Consider the following 23,632-nt stretch of genomic DNA (forward strand, 5'->3'; position numbering starts at 1 on the left):
TTGTTTCTTTCCTATGCAAAATTGCCTACTAAACGATAATAATCTCTTGGGATTCGATTTCTACGATAGCATGACCACTCTTTACATAACAATGGGATTCTTGTAAAGCTTTGCGGGGCCCAACAGAGAGCGATCTGATGGGTGAATTTAAGTAAGAATTTGCGAGAGCATTTTCTCCGCCTCTCATAATTTGAAATTGAAACGATCATTGACGATTGATGATATGACAGATAATACGTATAGATATTAATATTAATTCCTGAGTGGAAAGCACGGCATCGGCATGACAAGCATAACGACACGCTGCAAGAGAAACGAATGATTTATTTGAATGATTCAGTGTATCTCATAGAAATAGTATCATTTCGTTTGCGATCAATTACGTGCAAGAGCGAAAGTCGCATAGGATAGTTGATTTGCATTCAGCAAACGTTTAGTCTTCCTATTGTCCCCAATTCACAATTCACGCGTTCGAAGTTAACTGTGTAAGAAATATGACAGAGAATAAATACAAAAATTCGTCCAAAATATTATCCAGCAAATCATCGTCAATGATCGCTTAAAAAAATATCCTTGAGAAATCAAATTGTAGCATCGAAACGAAGCCTGGCTAGAATACTCAATGAAAAAGCTGCTTTCAAACTTATAATAAAAATATTAAAACCTATTTCCGTTGTGTTTTATTTCGAAATATATTCTATGCATATAAGGCATTCTATGCATTCATTATTCATATCTTTTCACATCTTTTTTTGATAAATAATTTCTTTATTAAAATTTCTTTATTAAATAATTTATAAATTAATATACGTAAAACTTATTTCTTTAAAATATATTACTTAATTAATATAGTTTTACTTCAGTGTTAGACTTCATAATAATTTTGCAATTGTGAAATTCATTATGTAATTCTAATCAAATAGTCTTTATGTTTAATAAAAAACAATTTGCTTTAATCGATCTTTATCAATTTGTTTTGACTTAAAGTTACAGTTAATTCAATATATTAGGTGTAGTAAAAAGAAATCCATTATTTTTGCATGAAATTGAATGGAAAAATAATGGATTTCTTTTTACTATACCTAATATATTCTACTGAATATCAATTGAATATATATGTCAGTCTTAATATAACAGAATGTTTGTTCTTAAAAATTGTTGATACTATTTAAAAACGAATATCGTGTGATTTACATCGACTGTTTACGTTCTATTTTAATAATGTTTCTCCACAACATGGATATAAAATCCGGGATTCTCAATCTGATTGAGCGGTTTAAAGTCACTGTAAATAGTGTGTTTCGCCCTGTCGCTGAATATTTCGGTCAACATGTCGCGAAAAACTGTCAATCTGTGAGGATAATACGATAATCTAAACTCGCTGATATACTCGGGATCTTTGTTCTCCTCGTCCAAAGTGACAATGTAATCCATAGTAACGATTTTCGGTTTTCCAGAAACAAAGAGTACTGATGTCTTGATATCCGTCATATGCTGACTCTGCGATATGAAAAATTGATAATTTTTAGTCCAAAATTTTCTTAAATGACAAGAGAAAATTTTACAATTATTCAGATATGACAAGTTAAATAAATTAGAGTAACAAATTGAAATAAATGATCTTAAGACTTTTCTGAATCACTATGTGTCTCTAATACAATAATAAATAATTACATTTGTTTTTACACTTACATTATAATATATGCATTTTGAAGGAGTTTGGCCGGTTTTGATTATATAATCATAATTTCTGTGATCGATGAGCAATAAGCCTCCCGGCTTTACACAACGTTCAAAATTCGCTAAGGCTTGTCTAAGAACAACAAAATATATATTTTATAAATAATAAAAATTAAGAATAAAACATTCTGCATTAAGCTAATCTAATCTGATACGATCTATATGATGAATTTAATACCTCTGCTCTCTCTGATCATCGAAAGTATCAGGCATGTGGGCAAAACTATTTCCCAAACATATAACGGCATCAAAACCTTCTCCAATAAGATGGCTAATATCGTTGAATAGAGTTAGCCAATTCGCTTCTTCGATCACTGTCATAATCCAAAAGGTTAAGATAATAATAATTGCAAAGGTATATTTCTTGCCAGACTTAAAGAATTTTTTTATAATAACATATATATGAGAAAATCTTTGCTTTATTTTCTTGGACTTTTTTAAAGGATTTTATAGGGAAGGTATTTTTCAATAGTTTAAAAATAATTAAAGTATGTTTGATAATTATTATATAATATAATTTTTGATATATGTTTGATAATATAATTATTTGTTTCAATTTTATTGAAACTCTATTACATGTAAATTATTTATGTTTTCAATCACATTGAAATCATAAGGTCAAAGGCTAGAAAGTAAAAAACGAAAAATCCTTGACCTTTGCTGATAAAGATCCTTTTTGTACTTTTATTACTGATAAAGCAATTCGTTATAACGAACAAACAGTTACTGTTTTGGAATGATATGCAATTATTGTATTTTGAACTTTATCTGGTTTCAATTTCACAATAATCTCGCGTAATTATATAGTAATAGTAATCAGATTCTGCATATGTTAGCAATAACAACTTTTATCGATATATATAACGATCATAAACGCACATTCTTACATCAAGGCAAGTCTTATATCATGTTATTTTGAGTTTTATGGGAAGACGAATTAGATAATTTAAGTTTTGACATAGTTATTCAGTATTTTATTTTAAAAACGAGTTATTTTATCATGTTAATTATTTCCAATGCACTAGAAACAATCCTCTGAACAAACTAATAGTAATATTACATCAATACAGTTTTCTCAGTAATATAACTGCAATATATAATGTGTCATACTACACATTTACATTGTTGAGTGAGAATTTATAACATTGATTGCTTGTATATCATAATATAATGTAATTGTAATGTAATGTTGATTCATGTTTAGCGGCATTAGACAACAATTCTATATGTCTTAAAGCTTAAATTGAATCAATTAAATGCCTCGATCTAATGTAACTTTATTATCGCTTGAATTATCTTCAGAGAATATTTTTCCGTTTTATCTTCCTTTAATTTTTTTCTAATTGTCTTTAGCCAAAAAATTTAATAATTCGATCTTATCGAAATATTAAATATCCAACTTGCTCACCCCAATTATCGAAGGCAGGCTCCTTTCTACGATTCCATCTGGATTTTAACGCATACTTAAGCATTTTATCAGATGCATCAACGCTGACGACTTCAAAACCTTCTTCCAGCAACATTATGGAATCAACGCCAGTACCGCAAGCAACATCCAATATTCGACGACATCCCTTTTGCCGCAACAGACCCACTAGGAAATCCCGATAGTTCTGTGTACGTTGATTCTTGTCACCAATGAAGACCTCCCAAACTTTTGCCGCTTTGCCGTCTGCATACTGATCCTTGACACCCTCGGCTGGCGTACCAAGAGACCGAGTACGAAATACGGAATCCACCATCGCGAGGATATGAGACCTTACGACAGAACTATGGAACCAACGTACATCTTACCAGATGTAATTGTAATACAAAAAGGCAAAAATATATCGAATATATATCGAAAAGAATTAATGAGCTAAAAAGAATATCTGTCGTTATTTTACCTTTATCATTTCAATCGGTATATATCATATACATAAATGTATAGTACAAATCCTAGACAACAAAAAAATCTAAAATCAAGACATAAGACGTCTTAGCTGGTATTCATAGTCAAATCTTATATTTAAGACCGTCTTAAGATGTCATGAACCAATCAGAGGGCTGCATTAGTGACTTAAGACATTACTTAAAACGGTCTTAAAATAAGAACCAACTATGAATATCGGCCTTAAAGATGTCTTTGAGACGGCTTTAAAAAAAAAGATGTCCTTTAAGATGTCTTATGTCTCGTTTTGGGATCTTTTTATCTTTCTTTTTTATTATTTCTTTTCTTAATTATATTTACTATATGATGTAGATTTAATCATGAATATATTTACTCTCATTATAGTATTAGGTGTACAATTTTGCTTCCGCCGTTTTTTTTCCGAAATTCGAGGCTTTATTGTAAAAAACTGGTTATACATTTATGATTCAAAGTATTGTCCATCGCTGGCTAGTACTTTCTCCCATCTTTCGGGTAGCGTACGAATCCCGCGTCGAAAAAACTGGTCATCTTTTGAGGCTATTCACGAATCGATCCAATTTTTTACTTCTTCATAAGACCGGAAGTGCTGGTCAGCCAGGCCGTGCGCCATTGATCGAAACAAGTGATAATTAGAGGGAGCAACGTCTGGAGAATACGGCGGGTGGGGTAGGACTTCCCATTTCAACGTATGTCTTGCACCACTTTCGCAACATGGGGTCGAGCATTGTTATGCTGCAAAATCACTTTATCGTGTCTCTCGTTGTATTGCGGCCGTTTGTCTTTCAATGCTCGGCTCAAACGCATCAATTGCATTCGATACCGATCGCCTGTGATTGTTTCAGTCGGTTTTAACAATTCATAATACACTATGCCGAGCTGGTCCCACCAAATACAGAGCATGATCTTGGAGCCGTGAATATTCGGTTTGGCCGTCGACGTGGAAGCCGGGAATTCCCCATGATTTTCTGCGCTTGGGATTATCGTAATGAACCCATTTTTTGTCCCCAGTCACAATGCGATGCAGAAATCCCTTCCGTCTTTGCCTTTCAAGCAGCTGTTCACAAGCAAACAAATGCCGTTCAACATCTCTCGGCTTCAATTCGTACGGCACCCAATTTCCTTGCTTCTGAATCATTCCCATGGCTTTGAGGCGTTTTGAAATGGCTTGTTGAGTCACTCTCAATGATCGTGCCAATTCTTCTTGATTTTGACACGAGTCTTGTCAAGTAATGCTTCCAATTCTGAATCTTCGAAAACCTTCTCTCTTCCACCGCTATGCCGATCTTCGACATCAAAATCACCGTTCTTGAAGCGTTGAAACCACTCACGACACGTTCTTTCACTAATAGCGGCCTCATCATAAGTATTTGAGAACATTCGATGAGCCTCAGCAGATTTCTTCATATTGAAGCAAAAAATTAAAATTTCCCGCAAATGACGAGGATTTGGGTCGTAAACTGACATTTTCAATCGAAAATAACTTTATGATGCAGACACAAATCGACTAATGTTTCTATGGGGTTATGTTGACAGCCCAAGTTTATTGTATGACGTCTATGATCTATTTATTTCACTTACCGCTAAAGCCATCTATAGGAAAACGGCGAAAACAAAGTTGTATACCTAATATGTTATATAATCTCGGTTGACTATTTTTTTTATTATCTCAAGTTAGATTTTTTTTTATTTACATTATATATGTATATATGCTAATTGCTTTTTTAAAATAATCAGAGATTAGTTGTGCATTCCGACGAAATTTCTATCTGCAACATTGAAATGGCTTATATCATACAGTTCTACATAAATTATTGTTATTTCACGTAATAAAAAGGATTCTTGATATAAATCAAGCATGCATCAGATTTACAGGACAAATGGGAGAAGGGTGATCTCTCCCTAATTTCATATCACAATGCCACGTGTCTACCGGGAGAATTCCATTGTCTCCTAGCATTTTCTATTTACTCCCGAGGATGTTAAGATGCGTTCTAATTAAGCGCGGTAACGATTTCGATGCAAGATTAAACGGAAACGGTCGTGTAAATGTATTAATGTAATTCTATGTTATTGATACATTTGACCTCAGTGACGTACAGCGGAAGAATTCTTCGTGATAATTGATATTGATTAATATACATAGTTGAAATATTCTATACATGTATATACACATATATATGATTATACACATCTATATTATATGTATAATATTTTTATTATGTTTAAAACATGCAGATCTGAATTGAGAAAAAAGGGGTAAAGTGATCGATGTGATGCTCAACTTTACAAAATATAAAAATGATTAACGTATCACAATTTCATTTGCATCTGTTTATACTGTTTGTTATTTTGTTTGTATTTTAAAGAGTAAAAAAATAATAGAGAAATAAAAAATGACGCGTAAAATTTTTTAATTTCGTTTATGCCATTCAAAAGAAAATCATTTGTACTCGTTTTCGTTCGTATTTTATTTCAAAGGATATGAAGATACAGTGTTTATTCAAATTTTCAAAATTTCGTCAAGAAGGTAAATCAGCTTTTTTAAAAAATAAAAAGCGGCCAATGAAAGAGAATTATTAGTATCCGATCATATTCTTTCATTTTTGTTTTTTATTTTAAAGAAAGCGTTTTTCATATTTTTAGAAACTTATCAATAGAATAAATCGTCCAAAAGAAATGCATATGATAGAAATGTTGAAAAAAATGAGAAAAAATACATAATATGGCTCAATTAATAAAAATAAAGAAAAACTATGTTAAGAAACTATGTTAAGAAAATGGAAATGAGCAAAAATAACAATTTTAATGTACATAATAAGATACAATAACATAAAAATAAATAAAAATAAGAATATGCCTACATTAAATTAACAAATATTTCCGATCGAGTCATTCTCAATGTTATAAAAAAATAATATATATAACGGTTGAATACAAAAATAAGCTAATAAAATGATACTTATAGAAGTTCAATGGCGAAAAAATTGATCAAAAAGTAGAACTTAGATTTAGGTTTAAATATTAGGTTGATTTCATTTCCAAGAAAATCTCCGAGTACAGTATAGATGACCAAAAGTACATATAAATGATCGAGCAGTAGATACTGGATTTACGCCAAGGTTTAATTTCAAAAAATATCGCTGAATAATATCAATTTATCATATCATTAAGTTAACAAATTATTAGTTGATCCTTCCAATAAAAATGAGAAAATAAATTTCTAATGTTCTCTATCATTTTTATTTTTCTTTTTTCCTTATTTTTCAATATTTCGATCAATTTCGATTCATCATTACGAAAACAGAACAAACTTAAGAATATGCAAATAGTTCAGTAAATTCACTTTTTTAACAATTTGGAAAAGATTTGAATTTAATTAAACTACAGCAATATACGTATAAAAATAAATAAAATCGATACAAATCTAAATTTAACAAAGATTAAATATTTTTTCCTTCAAAAGTATGCATCAAGTATGCATCGATCTCTATAATTGCACTTATTATTTCTTCTGTTATGAAACATACCTCTAACAACTCGATCCGAAGAGGAAACTCTCGTCCGATATTGAATATCAATATAAAAACCGCATTAAATATAAATGAAAACTGCCGCAGTGATACAGCAATCACCGCATTTATATACGTCGTGATAATAAGAGCCGCTGCGATAATGTACGCGGATTCGCACACCGCCAAGCCAATGTGTGATTCTACTGAATTACTTCTTAACATGATGTAACGGTAACATACAGGATACTGATACAGTTCTGTTTAGTAACGTTTGATAAAAACGAACGATTCACGCAAGTCATCAATTATATCCGAGCAATTAGCAAGTGCTTCACTTTGTATTCAACTGTCAATTAAATATCGCCAGTTACTCGTGACTCTCAAATCTCTTCTCGTAATCAGAGTTCAACATTTAACGCTCTTATTCTTCTGTATTATCTTTTTGCGAATACAATTAATTTTTATTGGCTACAATGACGCATATGTGTATACAAGTGATAACTGATAAACAATATTATGTCGGCAGGATTCGCAATTTTTGTTAATAATTTCCGAGAATTTCAAAAATTATGGGAGAAAAATAGGCTCTCAATATGAGGTGCCACCATCGAAGGTAATGCCAAAAATAATCACTATGTAAATAATTTGATTCTAATTTTTTTTGTCAATGTAATGTGTTCGCTGTGCGATTGCGATATCCATTTCAGTACATTCTATTTTGTTTCTTATACTTGATTATATTTAAAATCTTCCCATTTCTTATCAAACGAACTATTTTTTTGGTTCGAAGTAAATATTGTTCTGATGTTGTCAAAAATTCAAAACTAGTATACTTTGTCACAATAATAACAGATAGATTCCCACGAAAATGTATATATAAATATTAACGCAAATATCATTGATAATATTCATTTCTTTGTTGTATACCTAAAGAGTATTTCAACGTATACAGAATTTATAACGTCATGTTACGTCATCATTATAGTACATATGACGCAAGCGAGTTGATGACTTGCAAGTCAATAATCTAGCAGATCTAGCTGTAGCGAATAAATAGAATTATGAAAGATAATCATAATCGATTCGAATGTGTACTTTTACAATATTTTTTTAATATGACATATACAAGGTTAATATAAAAATGGATGTTTGGCTCACAATTGCACGTAAAAAAAAGAAAGCATTCTGAAATATATTAATAATATATTCCAAGAATAATGGATTCTTTATTGAAACCAACAGAATATTCGTACATTTCTTATAATTACAATAAATACATAACAATAGAATGAATCAATTATTCTTAGTTTATTATGATACTTTAAGTACTACATATTTTACAAGCATAAAAAATGCATTATTATTAACTTTTTCTGTAACAAGAGGAATCACGCATATGGATTATTCAGTATAATGCAAATGACAAGCTTAATTATAAATAAAAATAAAAATATTTATCTTTATAAACATGAAGGGAAGGGCTATACAATATCTCTATTTTAGCTATTGATTGTTCTTATTTTAAAGAGAATACATTACAATCAAGTATAAATTGGCAGTCATGTAGTCAAAGATTGTTATGTATCATTCAATCTCTTGTTTAAAAAATTGTTTTTATAAACTTATATCTCAAAATACATAACTATTACTTAAATGTAATAAAGTCAATGATAGAAAGTATATTCTTTTGATAAATGAAAAATTTTAAGAATAGAAGTAAAATTTATGATACTGAAACACTTTTTTGTGTAACGGTTTCAAATAATGGATCATAAAAAACTTGAATAAAAATGCTCTTAATATATAATTACATAATTCTATTTAGTCATTTATATTATCCTTGTTATCATCTTCCTTCATAACAGAAATAGGAAATCGACGGTATTGCGTTTTTTCTTATATGCTTAAATGCTTCAAAATTTTGCCATTAAATTTATGAACTTTATTTAGAAATATACACAGAATCTCTTCAAATATAACGTTTATATGAAAAGTATTGATTATATGAAATGCGTGAAAAATGTTAAAGTTTACAAATGAAGAATTTCTATAAGTAAATCATTAATTATGCTTAATATTTGGAGTCGTGCACAACAATCTGTCGAGTGCAATAGATTAGTTAAAACACTAACAAGATTTAATTCATTTTCTGAAACTATGCAATGATCAGATGAAGATGTTGAACTATATCACTTTGTCAGATGCAGCAAATTTTTCCTGCGTTCTCACCCAATCTTCACTTTATAACAATTCGTACTCTCATATATTTTTCAAATCATCTGGCAGCTCGTTCTTAGGATGTTTATTTTCAAAATGTTGCTTATAAGTCTTAGGATCTGGCATTTGGGCCTATAAATAAAAAAAATTGTGTCAAACCTATGCCAATAAGCTTTTAAAAATTTACAGATAGCTAAGAATCTGACCTTGCATACAGTACACACATGCACAAGTGCTTTCTGCGCTGCCTTTTTTTGATCATTGGCACTGTGTCCTTGCTGTTTCTTTAGTTTCGCGCTTTTTTCTGCCGCCTTGGCTTGAGATTGTATCTTTTGTTGTCCACGAGCCATTCTAAAAATAAGAAGAATCCATAGATAAGTGGAAATATAACATTGGTAACAAAACGACAATAGCATAATCTTGTTTTATTTTTTGTTAACATGGGATTGAATTTAGAATATTATCTAATATACCCTTCATTCGGTACAGCAAACACGAAGTTATTTAATGTACCTGTTAGTTATAATACAATATGTGTTGTATTACAGTTATATTATTGAGTAGAAAATTTCAACGTACATTAAATATATAACTTTGTATTTACTAAATATCTAACATCTCTCTCTTTACTAGGAAAAATCTAACTAATCATATCGTTCAACAGTTGTCACCATCTGTCAATAGGACGACTCTCCTCTCTTTTTTTCTTATAATTGTAACTATCTTTTGAAATAAAAAAATAAAACCATATTGTATCCTACCTAGCTGCCAAAATGAATATCCGCGAAATTTACGCTCGCCAAAATTGTTTACGTGTCTCCCCGTGTCGCGATAATCGCGAAAATTGCGACTATATGGCCCAAAGCAAAGTGTAAAATCACTCGCGGTCACTGGAAAAAAAAAGTGCAGGGAAAACTTTCTAAGACAAGAGAGAAGGTAAGAGAGAAAGACAACGAGAGAAGCTCAGGATCTGTGGTATATCATCTGGGAGCTGTGCTCTCTCGTAAAATTTCTCTTATCAATCACATATCCATCTAGTGCAGATAGTGCAGCTAAACTGATGTCTTACCTATCCGCAGACGGCGAATAGATGTGTTCGACAATTAAGGGTGCCTTCCGTTCGACGATTCTGATATTTCTTCCACGACGATGGAGGCACGAGCGATACTCACCAATTATTATCGCAGAGGGATTCGTAGAGAAAGCTTTTCTTTAGGAAAGAAAAGCCAAGGCTGATGGAGAACAAGTAGAACGCTTTTCACATGTTACGAGTTCGCTGATGCGGGATAAATAGCGCCAATAGCGGTCGTCAAAACAGGAATCGCATGTATCGTGAATGCCGTGGCAGCGACTAGCAATGTGTATGCTATCGCTGTGCACATCTATTTTACGATAAGCTGAGACCAGCTGAGAGATCTGCGAGTTTCGGACTATTCTCCTCTCTCTCCCCTTGCCGCCGAAATTTGACAAGTTATTCCGAAACTGTCTGAAACTTTCAAGTCGCAACGCGATACAAACTTTCGTTTTATGTAGGCTGTTCGAAAATTTATTGCCGGTACTGAAAGTCTATAGTGTATGTGACGTAAACTATAGACTTTTAGACTGACATCAATTCTGGAATATAGCTTTGATTGATATTCGTTGGCGCGTATACATATACAAAGCAAAGTTTTCAAATGTCATACGCGCGATTCGCATCTACACAGTAAATAGCCAATCACATTTCGAGAATTGTGAGCGTTAATCGGTATTCGGGTGCATTCCGTTATTCGCTACAAGCCGAGAAAAATCTGAGATCAGTATTCATAGGCCGGTATTCATAGTCAGATCTTATATTCAAGATTGTCTTAAGTATGATCTTAAGAAGTCACCAATCAGAAGGCTGCATTAGCGTCTTAAGACATTACTTAAGACGGTCTTAAAATAAGACTCGACTGAATATGAATACCGTCCATAATTGATTCTTATATTCAAGCCATCTCAAATTTTGTTTTAAGTCGCTAATGCCCTCTCTCTTTGATTGATTCATGACATTTTAAGACTGTACTTAAGACGGTTTTAAATATAAGATCTGACTATATACTGGTCTGATGAGAGCATGTTAATGTTTTAAGACATTACTTAAGACGGTCTTGAAATAAGAATCGACTATGAATACCGGCTTAAGAGTGGATATCTCGGCCTCTTTCATGTCAAACCTCGTAAGATAAGTTCACGTTTTTGTGATTCTTTTCCGTGTTATTACATGAATAATTAATAGACAAACAATCAAACTTGATTATTCGTATTTATCTAATCCACGTAATAATAGGGAAAGGAATCACAAAAACGTAGACATTACCTTATAAGGTTTGGTATACGAAAAAACTGGGATGTCCACTCTCAGGTTTCTCTCTGCTGCAAATATTGAAAATTTATAGTTCACATTACGTATACTATAAATTTTTAATACTTATAGTGAACAAAGAAATGCAGTTATAGAGCGATATTTATAATCGGATATTTAAAATCATCTTAAGTATACCTCAAGATATCATCAACTAATCAGAGGGCTGTATTAGCATCTTAAGATACTTACTTAAAACGATCTTGAAATAAGAACGAAATGAAATATCTTGAAACATGGTAAAAATTATAAAAGTGAGCAAATTTACTGAGTGTTTAGTAATGAAATTGCGTTCAGTAGAGTAACAGTTGACACTTAACAGTTGAGTGAGCGCTCACTGCTATTGATGTATTCTTCTAGATCTAAAATTCTGATTGGATAATTTAAAAGAATACACTAATAACAGTGAGTGCTCATTTAACTGTTGTCTGCTGAACACAGCCTATGAATCTTACAGCGCTTAAATGTCAAGTCCAAACAGCAGCCGAAGTGAAAATTAAGCCCAGATCCTCATACGGGCAACAGTGTTTTGACACAGAGCGCTGATTTGTGAAAAGTCGATTGTGGAAGTAAAATTTATCTCCTCCATCGTCCGTTTTTCACCAATCAATCAACGTTCGATGTTAGACCGCTGTTGCCCATATAAGGATCTTAAATAAGTATTTTACTCGAACTTCATCATTTCATTGATCATCTAATGAATTTGTTCACTTTCGTAATTTTCAGCCAGTATTTATAAGATCTGGGGATCGATTCTGTATCTTGAAACGAAGTGAAAATTACAAAAGTGAGCGAATTTACTAGAATACTGATAATTTCGTTGGTCAACATCTAGTAAGTTTGCTCACTTTTGTAATTTTCACCTTGTTTGAAAATCAGATTCAACCCTCTGTTTTTTATTGTTGCACTGCAAATCGGTGCAATAAATTGAAATGAAACGTACATTTGTTTTCTTTCAACTTATTACATTGTGTGTACTAGTTTAGAAAGTACAGCAATAAAAAACAAACCGATAGTTAGATCTTACATTCAAGACCATCTTAAGTTCGGTCTTAAGAAGTTACAAACCAATCAGAAGGCTGCATTAGCGTCTTAAAACATTACTTAAGACAGTCTTGAAATAAGATTTGACTATGAATAGTCTTCATCTCGTTTCAAAATACACAATTGATTCTCCAGGTTTAAGATTTGAACGATCACAATTTTTTCAATGGGTCGATACTCTATGATGCATGTGTGTATCTCATGACTTATCGGAATTGGGGAAAATGGCTGATGATTCGTCGGGACGTGTTTTGACAATTTTAGTTGCCTGAGCCGCCTGAGCCTGATGATTGACTGTGATCGACGAAGAGTTACGTTGTGGTGGGAAGCATAATTTCCGTGATATTTCTAGCGATAATATCGTCGTGATGTAAAAGCCAACAGTGCGTTCGCTCAGCACATCCTGCTAATCGTCTGCTTATCCCGTGCGTAACTCGTTTTAAACGTGCTCCGACTTGCTCCGACTGTCAGGAGATATTTGTCGAAAGAATGATATCATCTCTTTTTTTTCAATAATGACATCTGTACGTGAAACAAGTCACTATCGATAAGTACTAATGTAATACACGTATGTATGTGTGCGTGCATATATGTGCGTTACTATGAGTGAATCTATAAGACTCGGCCTGTCATTTTTTCATTTGAGGTATCGTTTTTCGTTCACGATTATCACGCATGATACAGTATCTGTGCTTGACTCAATAATACAACGAGAATATATCAATATATGTCTTTATTCCTGAATTCATTTTAATACTAAAAAGCATGAATCATTTATTTGAATACATATATAGATATCTGTTACATATTAAAACTATAAATTTTCATGAATAAGTATTTATCTATATAGTAGACACGTTACACAGTGATTTTTATTATTCATATAGGTGAGCATGCGACAGACTTACTGCATTCTCTGACGTAAGATCCTCCATGTGGCGTATAGGTGGATATAAAACTTGTGAAAAGTCGGAGTTGTGTCATGCCGAATTAAAGATTCCAATGTATATCTTGTATAGTTTTTACAATCATGGTGTAGACAAGGGATCATTAAGGCAATAAAATGCCTGCCATGCAAATTAATAATGGGACAGCACTTTGCTAGTCTCAGAGACTTCTTTAGAATGGATGGTGAAAGACAGCCTACTGAGATATGCGCTAACGCGCTCAGCCACCCATTGCCCTTGGATATGGTGAATCGAGATGGCAATGAAAGTTTGCCCGATAACGAGACTAATGGCAATGTACCTGTAACGAACCCTAATATACTGCCGAATAGACCAGAATGTAAATTAGAAGGGAATTTGGACAACGACCGTTTAAACTTAGATGTAGACAACCATAATTCTAGATTTGAATCTTTGTATAGTCAACCTGTTGAAACTCAGGATACAAAGCAAGTTTGTAACAATGGTAATGTTACAAGCGAGCCATCATTTAGACAACAGCAGGAAGCATGTTGTAGTAGTTCTGGTGGTAGCAACAGTAGTAGCAGTTCTGAAGATAGTCCTGTAAATCCACCTTTAAGAAGATCCTCTAAAACTTTGTCATTTGGGAAGAGAAAAAGTATATGTATTAAATTAATTTTCTCATGTATATATTGTAATTTGTACAACGATAACTCAAACTTGTTTGTTTACATTAGATAAACAGCGCAACAAAGATCAAAGCCCAATATGTAATCACGTTTTATCATCGAAAAAGAAACGTAGCAACTGGGTATTGAAATTTAATTGCGCCAAGAGCAAAAGCTCAAAAAATACTGACATTATTCCCGGCCAAGGTAATGGTAACTCGGATTGTATATGCACCGGTTATAGGAGAACAGAGGAGCATCCTATGGGTGCGGGTATTGTGTTTAATAGTCGATCCGCTCCACAAAGTCCCGTTCTCGGGCCTTTGCCACCGAGTCCCGTAATTGATTTATCGCGATTTAACCCCGAAGAATTTCCTATGGAAGTATGTATCAATAAAGTATATAGCAATTTAAAAAATTTTTTTTAGAAATTTATGAAAATTTGATTTTACTATATCCATTTTTTTTTGTTTTTAAAGGATTGTGACGAACGTGCTCGAATGCAACGCGCACGAGAGATGGAGGAAGGTGTTGAGCCTCCTCCCGGTTATAGGCCTAATTATCCTACGGGTATACAAGTTCATCCCAATGGAATAACGGTGGACAGTTTAGCGGCATTGTTCCAAGCACATGCCGGTATTCAAGCTGCCGCTCTTACAGCCTTATCCCAAATCGACTTTACATTAATTCCAAATATCGAAAGACCTGCACACACGCAGGTAAGTCCTTTTTTATTCAAATTTATATTTATTTAACATTTATATACAAAATCATAAATTCTATCGATTCTTCATGAAATCAATTTATATGTTAAAAAAATAAAAATTATAACAAATATAAGTATACATATAAAATTTTACCAGAATAAGAAGAATACAGATTGGGATATAAAAAATGCAGAAATCAACATCAGACAAAAATTAACTTATAATTTAAATTATTTGATTCTTAAAACGAAAAAAGAATTTCATTTTATTACAACCATTACAACCAGTCTGAATTAAAAATGATGGTAGTACATAAATTAATGACATACAACATTTTTTTGTTTTTCTGTCATGCATATTCAATTTCTAAAATATTAGTATACATTTATAATTCATGTTATATATTCACTATTTTGCTGTTTTGTAATACAGGTCGATTATGTCCATTGTCTGGTACCGGACTTAAGGTCGATTACAGCCTGCTCTTTTTATTGGGGTAAGATGGATCGTTACGAAGCGGAACGTTTATTGGAAGGCAAGCAAGAGGGTACTTTCTTGCTGCGAGATTCCGCGCAAGAAGAATTTTTGTTTTCCGTGAGTTTCCGTAAATATGGACGCTCGTTACATGCCCGAATTGAGCAATGGAATCATAAGTTTAGTTTTGATTCACATGATCCAGGAGTTTATGCTTCTGAAACAGTACGTATATGTATATTTGTTCACATTTATTTGCATTTCATTTCAATAATCGATAAACACGATATAATCATGATTTATATATATATCTTTACAGGTATGCGGTTTAATCGAACATTATAAGGATCCTTCATGTTGTATGTTTTTCGAGCCTATGCTCACTATCCCGTTACATCGGAATTTCGCATTTCCGCTACAGCACCTGTGCAGAGCGGTGATAACCACGCGAACAACATACGATGGCATAAATAAGCTACAGTTGCCAAAGACACTTAAGAGCTATCTCAAAGAGTATCACTATAAACAGAGAGTACGAGTCAGACGATTAGACACAGAAAATGATTCACACACGGACTGTAGATCCATATCATGTTTACCGATATGAATCTCTTCGTATTAATATTCGATAGAATTTTATTATATGTTGCATAATTATGTTTCTTTACCTATATTTACAGAGTTGTACTGCCGTATCAAATACGAACGGTACATGCATATAATATTGTAATATCAGGAATATCATCACTCTGACACACAGTTATACAAAATATCATTGCAATATTAGCAATAAAAGAATTGTATTCGTCTTAAGCGATACTAGATACTGGGGGAGATGGCGTAGTATAATTAAAAAAAATGAAAAGAGGAAAAATAGGACTTGTGCAATTTCGAGCGCGACAAGTGTCTATGTTCATTTGGTGAGGTCTAGTAATCTTCTATGTAAATACATCAGGAAGGCAGTGTTTCATACACTCGCACAGTATATTGCAAAATCGTGTATTATGTAAACTTCTATTATTGCTATTGTTCTTATTGTTACTACTATACTTATTTCTTTATTTTATTTCTAACTATATTATCTTTTAATCATTATTTTGAATATGTATAATTTAATCTTAATTAAAGTTACGGGAACACGCAGTTTGTATTCTGATAATTTTTATAGATCAATACCAAAACTTAACGTCTGAAAGGCGTGGCAATTTAATTTTTATTCTTATGAAATTATGCCATCAAATTTAACCTATTTATGTAGCTGAAATTATTAAAAAAAAAAGAAAGAGAGTGAGAGAAAGTAGGAGAGTCTGCAAAATCTGGTTCATATTACTCCTATTGTGCCTATTTATAATGTTAAATATTATTAGATAAAAGCTGTCTGTGTTGATGTTTCTCATTGCCAGATACGAAAATCTATAATTTGTGTAAATTCTTTAAATTTCAACATATGGAGTGAATATCAGATGCAGTGAATTGAATTTGGAGCAACAATGCAAATTATTGAATATTGATAAATTTGCAAAATATATAATATTATAGAAATTGTTAAAAGTATTGGTTAATGGTTATTCGTATAATGAACTTCGTATTAAAAAATAAAAATTTAATATTTATTATGTGTATATATTTTACTTATCTCTAATCCTAATATCGAGATTATATAGACATTTTTAGAAAAGATCTATATAATGATCAAAGCTTACGAAAAACAATTTTTTTAACTGTCATATAGTTTGTAATGTTTTTTTGAAAACATAGAAAAGTCTTAAACCTATTTAATTTTGTTTCCTATTTCTTGTTTTTTGCTATTTTTTACATCTTATTTTTTTACTTCTTATCTAAATTTTTGTTTTCTGTCGCCTGAAATAAAAGTGAACGAACTTTGGAAGAAACAGGAAATAGTAGCAAGAAATACAACTATTGTTAAAACAATCATAAAGGCGAGAAAAAAGATGTAAAAAATAAGAAATAGGAAACAAAGAGCATATTGTAGAATAGGCTTTAAACTATCATAAGAAATTATTCTACGTTATAAATTTTTTAATTTATTAAAAATATGATTTTGACAGATTTAAATATTTCCATATTTGATATATATTAACATAATAAAACAAGAAAGAAATATTTCAATATAATTTTAAATTGTTCGAAATAAAATAAATATCTCAATATCTTAGTCTTATCTCTTGGTTCTTATTTTAATACTGGATTCTTGTACCTATGCATGCAGATGTATATCTAAACTTCATGATAAATTTAATACCACTATTATTCTTCAAAATTTATATTTTTAGTATATTTCATATGAATAAATATAGTCTTGTTTTATAAATGAAATCCATTGGAATGTGAAACAATATAATTTTTATAAGTTGCAGGAACAAACAATCAATGTCCTAAAATGTATTGCGTGACTGGCAACATTACTTTGTAATTGAAGAGAAAGAAGAAAAAGAACAGGGCTATAAGAAAAATGTCTGTTTATATTAATGTAAGAAAAATATGGAGATTTCTTTTGTACGAAGGATTACAAGCGATAGATATAACGTCTTACATGCATAATTATAAGATTTGATATTATATTATATAATCTATACTTTCTATTATACTTGCATCGTAAAGATTATTATGTTACTTATGCGATTACTATATTATGCACAGAACTCGATTTAACTGATATCGATATATGTTTTAATTGGGATAAATCTAAAAATTACGATAAGCCGTGTAAAAAGGATACTGATAAAATTCCTTTCCCAGTCTTCTACCATATATAACTCAGTAACGAGAGTGTATCGAAAATACCAATACTTGAGAAAAGATCGTGAATTTCGTACAATGTTATCCATGATTATCACTTTAACTTCTGGCAAATCGACCTTAATAAAAGAATTATATAAATAAATAGCAAAGCACTAAAAAAATTATACAAATGCGCTTTTGTAGCGCTTTGTTAACGCTTTGTAAACGCTGCGTGCTACTTGGTAAACGCGATTAAACAAATTGATCAATCACAGAATTTTAAAATTACAACTTTACGTTTTCAATAATCTTCAACCGCGATTAATTCAAGTTATGTGTTTTTCTGCGAGCAACTAAAAAATCACTAATTGTTTTTGTATACTACGACTTTTAACAGACAGTAAGAAGGCTCATCAACTTTGATTAACCTAATCGGAGTCGATGTCAACCGTGATTGGTCAATTTTGCTGAATAACAAATGCAATTGGTCAGTTCTAACGTAACAATCAATCGATTAAGTTAACCGAAGTTGGTAAGACCGGCCTTAAGTTTGTTCACATTTCTTGCACTTTTGCACTCAGTATCTTCGTATTCTTTCTCTTCAATACTCGATAAATATATATTTAGCTCATTTTAAGTGTAAAAGTATTTAACTTTTTAAAGAATCAAGCAATATGCGAACAGATTATATGATATGTCGACAACGCTATATTTATAATTTCAAATCGAAAGATTTGTTTTCATGGAACACGTATTTACGAATTTATATTATTTTTAAATTAGATTAGACGCACTATTCCGCACTGGGACATATTAAAGGTACACTAATTTAATTTGAGTGTAGAAGTAAAATACAAATATTTCAAACTATAATGTACATATTATATATTTTACTTAACAGAACCATAACATAATGCATTTAACAGAATGTTTATTTTGCAACAGTTGAAAGTTTTCTTCGCGCTGATTGGATTATACTTTTAGATCTAGAAGAATGATCCTAACTCAGCAGCAACAATCATAAAACGATTGCAAAACTGTTGTATTTTGCTTAACGTAGTCATTATTTAGAATTTCACTGTTTTGATTTTTTTGACTTGTTCTATATTTATATTTATATTAAATATATGTTTACGTCAGTTTGTGTACGACAACGTAAACATGTCAGTACACATTGAATGTGTCCAATCGAATTTATTATTTTAGAAATAACGGAGTAATGTTCATTTGTATATATATATATATATATATATCTACAATATAGATTAACTTTAATCCCAGTTTGATTAATTCTCTATATCCTATATTTCTAATTCTTCGATTTAAAAAAAAGATAAAAAAGTTAAATCAAGATTAATTAATTAAATCTATATTAGTAGAGACAAGCATAAAAATATATCTCTCCCGGAACAAAACCTACGAAAGATTTCGCGATACATAATTATCAAACTCGTTGAGTGCTTTCCGCATCTCGTCGTATTTTGCGCGATCACACGCCTCGCGCAGCGGGAGCCAGTCAAATGCTTGATGTTCATTCGACAATCTCACAGGCTTGTCCAGATTAAGCAGCTCCGCCAACCAATAGATAACGATTTTTGGTTTTCCCTTCACTTTATACGACATTTCGTGCCTCACGTCCTCGAAGATTTTCAAATCATTTGATACAAATCCAGCTTCTTCTTGAGTCTCGCGCAAAGCCGTCTCCATATCAGATTCATCCAAATCAACGTGACCTAAGACACCGAGCAACACAAGTGACTATCAAGCCGAGTAATCTTTTTTAGTACAAAATTTTTACAGGAATTTTTTTAAATTAGAAAAAAGTAATCTTTAATCTTTTGTTATATTTTATTCAATTTAAATTCACAAGCAATAAAAGAAAAAATATAAAAATATTTACAAATTTTTCATTTTCTTTTGTCAATAATATTAGAATTTAAAAAGAAACTTCAATATAATGAATTCGGTCACTTATATTATACCAAAGAAAAACCTGAAAGCGATCATTGAAGCTTTTTTCATGTGACATTCTGAAAGCCTCTACTGTACACTATCAACACCAACATTATTTTTATAAAATTTCGTGAAGTAAGTATCACAATATCAATACTGTTGATGAAGTCGTTCAAAAATTGATATGGAGCGAATCCACCTCCACAATTGCTACATCCACAAATTATGGAATGTAAAGATAATATGTATAATTTTATAAGATAATGTATAATTATATAAGATATATATAATTTTATATATGTATACACTTACATTTACATAATTGTTCTTTTATTATACAGTCGCGCGATTAAATATTCAATAATGATATTTAGCAGATTCAACAATTGAGTGAATACTCGCTGTTATTGATATATTCTTTTAGATCCAATCAGAATTTTCAGAGATTTTCTAGAAGAATACATCAGTAGTAACGAGCACTTACTCAATGTTGAATCTACTGAACGCAACTATTGTCACGTTATATAACAGAATATACATGTATTATTTCATTATCGAAAATTGAATATGTTATGCCATTGCATTTAAATATTTTATATAGACTAGTCTTTAATGTGTAATTCAGTGTAGTGCGAGAATGACCAAATTCTCTAATCACACGTTCCCCATAAACTTAATCGCACGATGTGAACGAAACCTTAATCCGATTGTTCGCTAAGGCTAAGATTGTTGCGTAAAATTAACTTTAATCGCAATTAAATTTACTTTTTTTCTTTTTCTAATTTTATGAATTAGAAAAGCATAAGTAAAGCAAACGAAGATTAAAGTTAATCTTATATTAATGTAACCGAGTCTAATAAATTAAAAATAACGTTTAATTATCGATGTAAAAGCATACTAACCTTTAGGCGGTGTCCAGTGATGTTCTCCGTACGATGTTTGCATTAGCAGGTATTGAATAGTACCTTGAAATCGGCGAAAAATCACAAGACCGCAAGCCCGTTGCTGCAATGTCATGATGCTCAACAGCTGTGAAATCATTCACGAAGACAGTAAAGCCACTGAAATCCGCAATGCCCGTATCAAACCAGTGTTAGAAATTGCATGTTGGAAATCGATTCGACCAATCGGAAAAAGTTAAAGTAAAGTTTCGGAATGGCGATTTGAAATTCAAGTATTCATAAAGTTGTTTGCATTGTTTGAAATTTAAAAAAATTTTTGCATTTAAAACAAGTATATGTATATTCAGACACTAAAGAGAAAAAAATGGAAAATTATAAATCCAAAAAAGTGCAAGTAACGCGAACAAACATATAATCTGTTAAAATTGTATTTAAGATGATCTTAAATATAAGAACCGACTCTGAAATATCACTTTCATCTAATTTTCCAGTATATAATTTCAATATCGAGCAATGATTTTAGTCACATGATGAAACTAATTGAATATTTCTTCTTATCAGCACTAAAAATAGAATGCAATTTTAAAAGCGATTGCTAATTATTAATTTAAAATTAATCATCTAATACATATATTATATTTTTATATACGTTTTTAATTAAAAATAATTTTTATAACTGAAGCAAGCAACGAAAATTTATTTAATTCGCTGTAAAATTTTGACAAGATATATCGGGTAGAAATAAATTTTAAAAACATACTTGTCCCTTTGTGCGACTTAACGAATATTATACGAAATATTTTCGGTCTTCTTTTACTCGCAAGCAATGGTCTTCGAGTTCAGAGGAATGTAATTTTATTTTGTAACATTTTTTAATATTGTATTAGCGATATTTATAGAACTCAATACAATACTTATTTATTTCTTTTCTTGAATAGTCATCCGATTTTTGTACTTTTGCAAAGGAGAGTACAATTTTCACTTTTTCGTTCAGGTATAATTTTATTTTTAAATTTTCTAATGTATCTTTCTTCATGGAAACTGAAAATTATTATGACACTTGAGAAAAAATACTAAAATAAAAAATGAACTTTTTAATCATATCATTATGAAACTAACAATTTTATATATATGCTTAAATCATTTAAAAATTAATTTAGAGATTTATTGATCTAATTTTGAATTCGTTTTTAAATGAAATGGATGGCAGCAATTTCATAATGTATATAAGGATTTTATTAACTTTATTTCATACACATATGATGTACCAATTTTTCCTTGAGTATAGTGTTATTGTGACAATTTTCCACAAAGAAAAATATATAAGAAAATGTAGATATAAAACGATCTTCGAACGATTGTGAAAAAAGTTGTACTCTCCTTTCTAGCTCAAATATATGATAGAGATGAAACTTACAATATTAAAAACTTCACGACTAAACATGTCTGTCGTAACAAATTCGTCTAATTCTAAGAAGCGTATAATCAGATGTGACAACCAACAGGTTCTGCTTCTTAAATGAAATATTTTCCGTATTTCTATATTGTAATTATATGTACACATACACATTAATTGACAGTATCAGAAAGGAATGCGTTTACCTTCTCTTTTCACGTTTTTATCGAAAGAAAGAAAAGAAAATGTTCGATGACTCGATCATGTTATGAATTCGCACGTTTGACAGGAATCTGAATTGGGAAACAATGCGTGTTACCATTTTATTATAAACGTTTTGCTACATTTTGGCTAGATACCGATCACCAGAAAACACTTAGCAAAGCTGTATATGTATGTACCTATCTACAGAGACCGACGTGTCTATGTATGTAATTCACGTACGTGTGTTATGTGCGCGTCGAGTGGTTGTCGGGCGCAGCCACGCGGGCGATTACCGGCGGGAGTAATATGTTCTTTCGCGATACTTACATACAAAAAAAAAAATCACAAGAAAACTCCCCCGGCATTACGCCAATTTGACTCTAAGCGTCGCCCGTGTAGCTCTGCGATTCTAATTGTCACTTAAATCCTTCTCTCATGCGTTAAAATTATGAATGTCTTTAGATTTATATCTTCTTCTTCACTTGCGCATCGATCGTTAATTTATACATTTATTTCGTAAAGCAAGCCGGCGAAGGATGAATTTATGTATAGATTACGATAATTAATTCGTCTATATGTCGGGGATGTGTATTATTAATGCTACCTGAAGGACCTTACGTTAACATTAATAATAATAATAATAATAATAATAGTAATAATAATAATAATAATGATAATCATTCCTATTTAGGGTACTGTATGTGTATATCTTTATAGAGTCATTTACAACGGCCGCTCTGGATTACAATCCTTTTCTTTTTATTTTACATGATAATAATAATGATGTTCGATATTATACGCAGGATACTAATTCTGATTGACGTAGGAACAAACGAAAAAAAGAAAACGATTATTATCCTCCAGTCT

General features: G+C 31.3%; 4 protein-coding genes across 8 annotated transcripts; 1 reads left to right on the forward strand and 3 right to left on the reverse strand.

Annotated features, from left to right (window-relative positions):
• Positions 1 to 1,129: 1,129 nt before the first annotated feature.
• On the reverse strand, positions 1,130 to 7,301 carry LOC108695093 (glycine N-methyltransferase). Of its 2 annotated transcripts, none has more exons than XM_018204848.1 (5): positions 7,180 to 7,301; positions 3,149 to 3,510; positions 1,919 to 2,054; positions 1,693 to 1,813; positions 1,130 to 1,500 (listed from the first exon to the last, which is right to left on the reverse strand). In XM_018204848.1, the coding sequence occupies exons 2-5, from the start codon at positions 3,480 to 3,482 to the stop codon at positions 1,216 to 1,218; spliced, it is 876 nt and encodes a 291-aa protein (XP_018060337.1). In that variant the 5' UTR covers positions 3,483 to 3,510; positions 7,180 to 7,301; the 3' UTR covers positions 1,130 to 1,215. The 2 variants fall into 2 exon arrangements, with proteins under 2 accessions (XP_018060337.1, XP_018060338.1); XM_018204849.1 differs by having other exon boundaries at positions 3,149 to 3,529.
• Positions 7,302 to 9,083: 1,782 nt separating this feature from the next.
• LOC108684161 (zinc finger protein 706-like) lies at positions 9,084 to 10,667 on the reverse strand. Of its 4 annotated transcripts, XM_018188291.1 has the most exons (4): positions 10,451 to 10,524; positions 10,143 to 10,271; positions 9,588 to 9,732; positions 9,084 to 9,513 (listed from the first exon to the last, which is right to left on the reverse strand). In XM_018188291.1, the coding sequence occupies exons 3-4, from the start codon at positions 9,729 to 9,731 to the stop codon at positions 9,424 to 9,426; spliced, it is 234 nt and encodes a 77-aa protein (XP_018043780.1). In that variant the 5' UTR covers position 9,732; positions 10,143 to 10,271; positions 10,451 to 10,524; the 3' UTR covers positions 9,084 to 9,423. The 4 variants fall into 4 exon arrangements, with proteins under 4 accessions (XP_018043780.1, XP_018043782.1, XP_018043781.1 ...); XM_018188293.1 differs by lacking the exons at positions 10,143 to 10,271; positions 10,451 to 10,524 and adding an exon at positions 10,554 to 10,667; XM_018188292.1 differs by lacking the exon at positions 10,143 to 10,271 and having other exon boundaries at positions 10,451 to 10,541.
• Positions 10,668 to 13,009: 2,342 nt separating this feature from the next.
• LOC108684160 lies at positions 13,010 to 17,181 on the forward strand. Its single transcript, XM_018188289.1, has 6 exons — positions 13,010 to 13,236; positions 13,699 to 14,377; positions 14,457 to 14,770; positions 14,867 to 15,106; positions 15,527 to 15,793; positions 15,888 to 17,181. Exons 2-6 carry the CDS (start codon positions 13,897 to 13,899, stop codon positions 16,173 to 16,175), a joined length of 1,590 nt encoding a protein of 529 aa, XP_018043778.1. The 5' UTR covers positions 13,010 to 13,236; positions 13,699 to 13,896; the 3' UTR covers positions 16,176 to 17,181.
• Positions 17,182 to 19,717: 2,536 nt separating this feature from the next.
• Positions 19,718 to 21,345, reverse strand: LOC108695154 (bis(5'-nucleosyl)-tetraphosphatase [asymmetrical]). Its single transcript, XM_018204916.1, has 2 exons — positions 21,166 to 21,345; positions 19,718 to 20,043 (listed from the first exon to the last, which is right to left on the reverse strand). Exons 1-2 carry the CDS (start codon positions 21,302 to 21,304, stop codon positions 19,727 to 19,729), a joined length of 456 nt encoding a protein of 151 aa, XP_018060405.1. The 5' UTR covers positions 21,305 to 21,345; the 3' UTR covers positions 19,718 to 19,726.
• Between the last annotated feature and the right edge of the window lie 2,287 nt (positions 21,346 to 23,632).

Source organism: Atta colombica, unplaced genomic scaffold, assembly GCF_001594045.1.
Source record: "Atta colombica isolate Treedump-2 unplaced genomic scaffold, Acol1.0 scaffold126, whole genome shotgun sequence".
NCBI classification, from domain to species: Eukaryota; Metazoa; Arthropoda; class Insecta; order Hymenoptera; family Formicidae; genus Atta; species Atta colombica.

What these genes read in the sequence shown, in the direction of transcription:
- LOC108684160 (XM_018188289.1), top strand. Translation starts at nt 13,897, where the DNA reads ATGGGACAGCACTTTGCTAGTCTCAGAGACTTCTTTAGAATGGATGGT. An exon ending in CCGAAGAATTTCCTATGGAA is followed by an intron (nt 14,771 to 14,866) that starts GTATGTATCAAT and finishes TTGTTTTTAAAG; the next exon opens with GATTGTGACGAACGTGCTCG. An exon ending in AAAGACCTGCACACACGCAG is followed by an intron (nt 15,107 to 15,526) that starts GTAAGTCCTTTT and finishes TTTGTAATACAG; the next exon opens with GTCGATTATGTCCATTGTCT.
- LOC108695093 (XM_018204848.1), bottom strand. Translation starts at nt 3,482, where the DNA reads ATGGTGGATTCCGTATTTCGTACTCGGTCTCTTGGTACGCCAGCCGAG. An exon ending in GATGATCAGAGAGAGCAGAG is followed by an intron (nt 1,814 to 1,918) that starts GTATTAAATTCA and finishes TGTTGTTCTTAG; the next exon opens with ACAAGCCTTAGCGAATTTTG. An exon ending in CAAAATGCATATATTATAAT is followed by an intron (nt 1,501 to 1,692) that starts GTAAGTGTAAAA and finishes TTCATATCGCAG; the next exon opens with AGTCAGCATATGACGGATAT.
- LOC108684161 (XM_018188293.1), bottom strand. Translation starts at nt 9,731, where the DNA reads ATGGCTCGTGGACAACAAAAGATACAATCTCAAGCCAAGGCGGCAGAA. An exon ending in ATGTGTGTACTGTATGCAAG is followed by an intron (nt 9,514 to 9,587) that starts GTCAGATTCTTA and finishes TTTTATTTATAG; the next exon opens with GCCCAAATGCCAGATCCTAA.
- LOC108695154 (XM_018204916.1), bottom strand. Translation starts at nt 21,304, where the DNA reads ATGATTTCACAGCTGTTGAGCATCATGACATTGCAGCAACGGGCTTGC. An exon ending in TCACTGGACACCGCCTAAAG is followed by an intron (nt 20,044 to 21,165) that starts GTTAGTATGCTT and finishes TCGGTGTCTTAG; the next exon opens with GTCACGTTGATTTGGATGAA.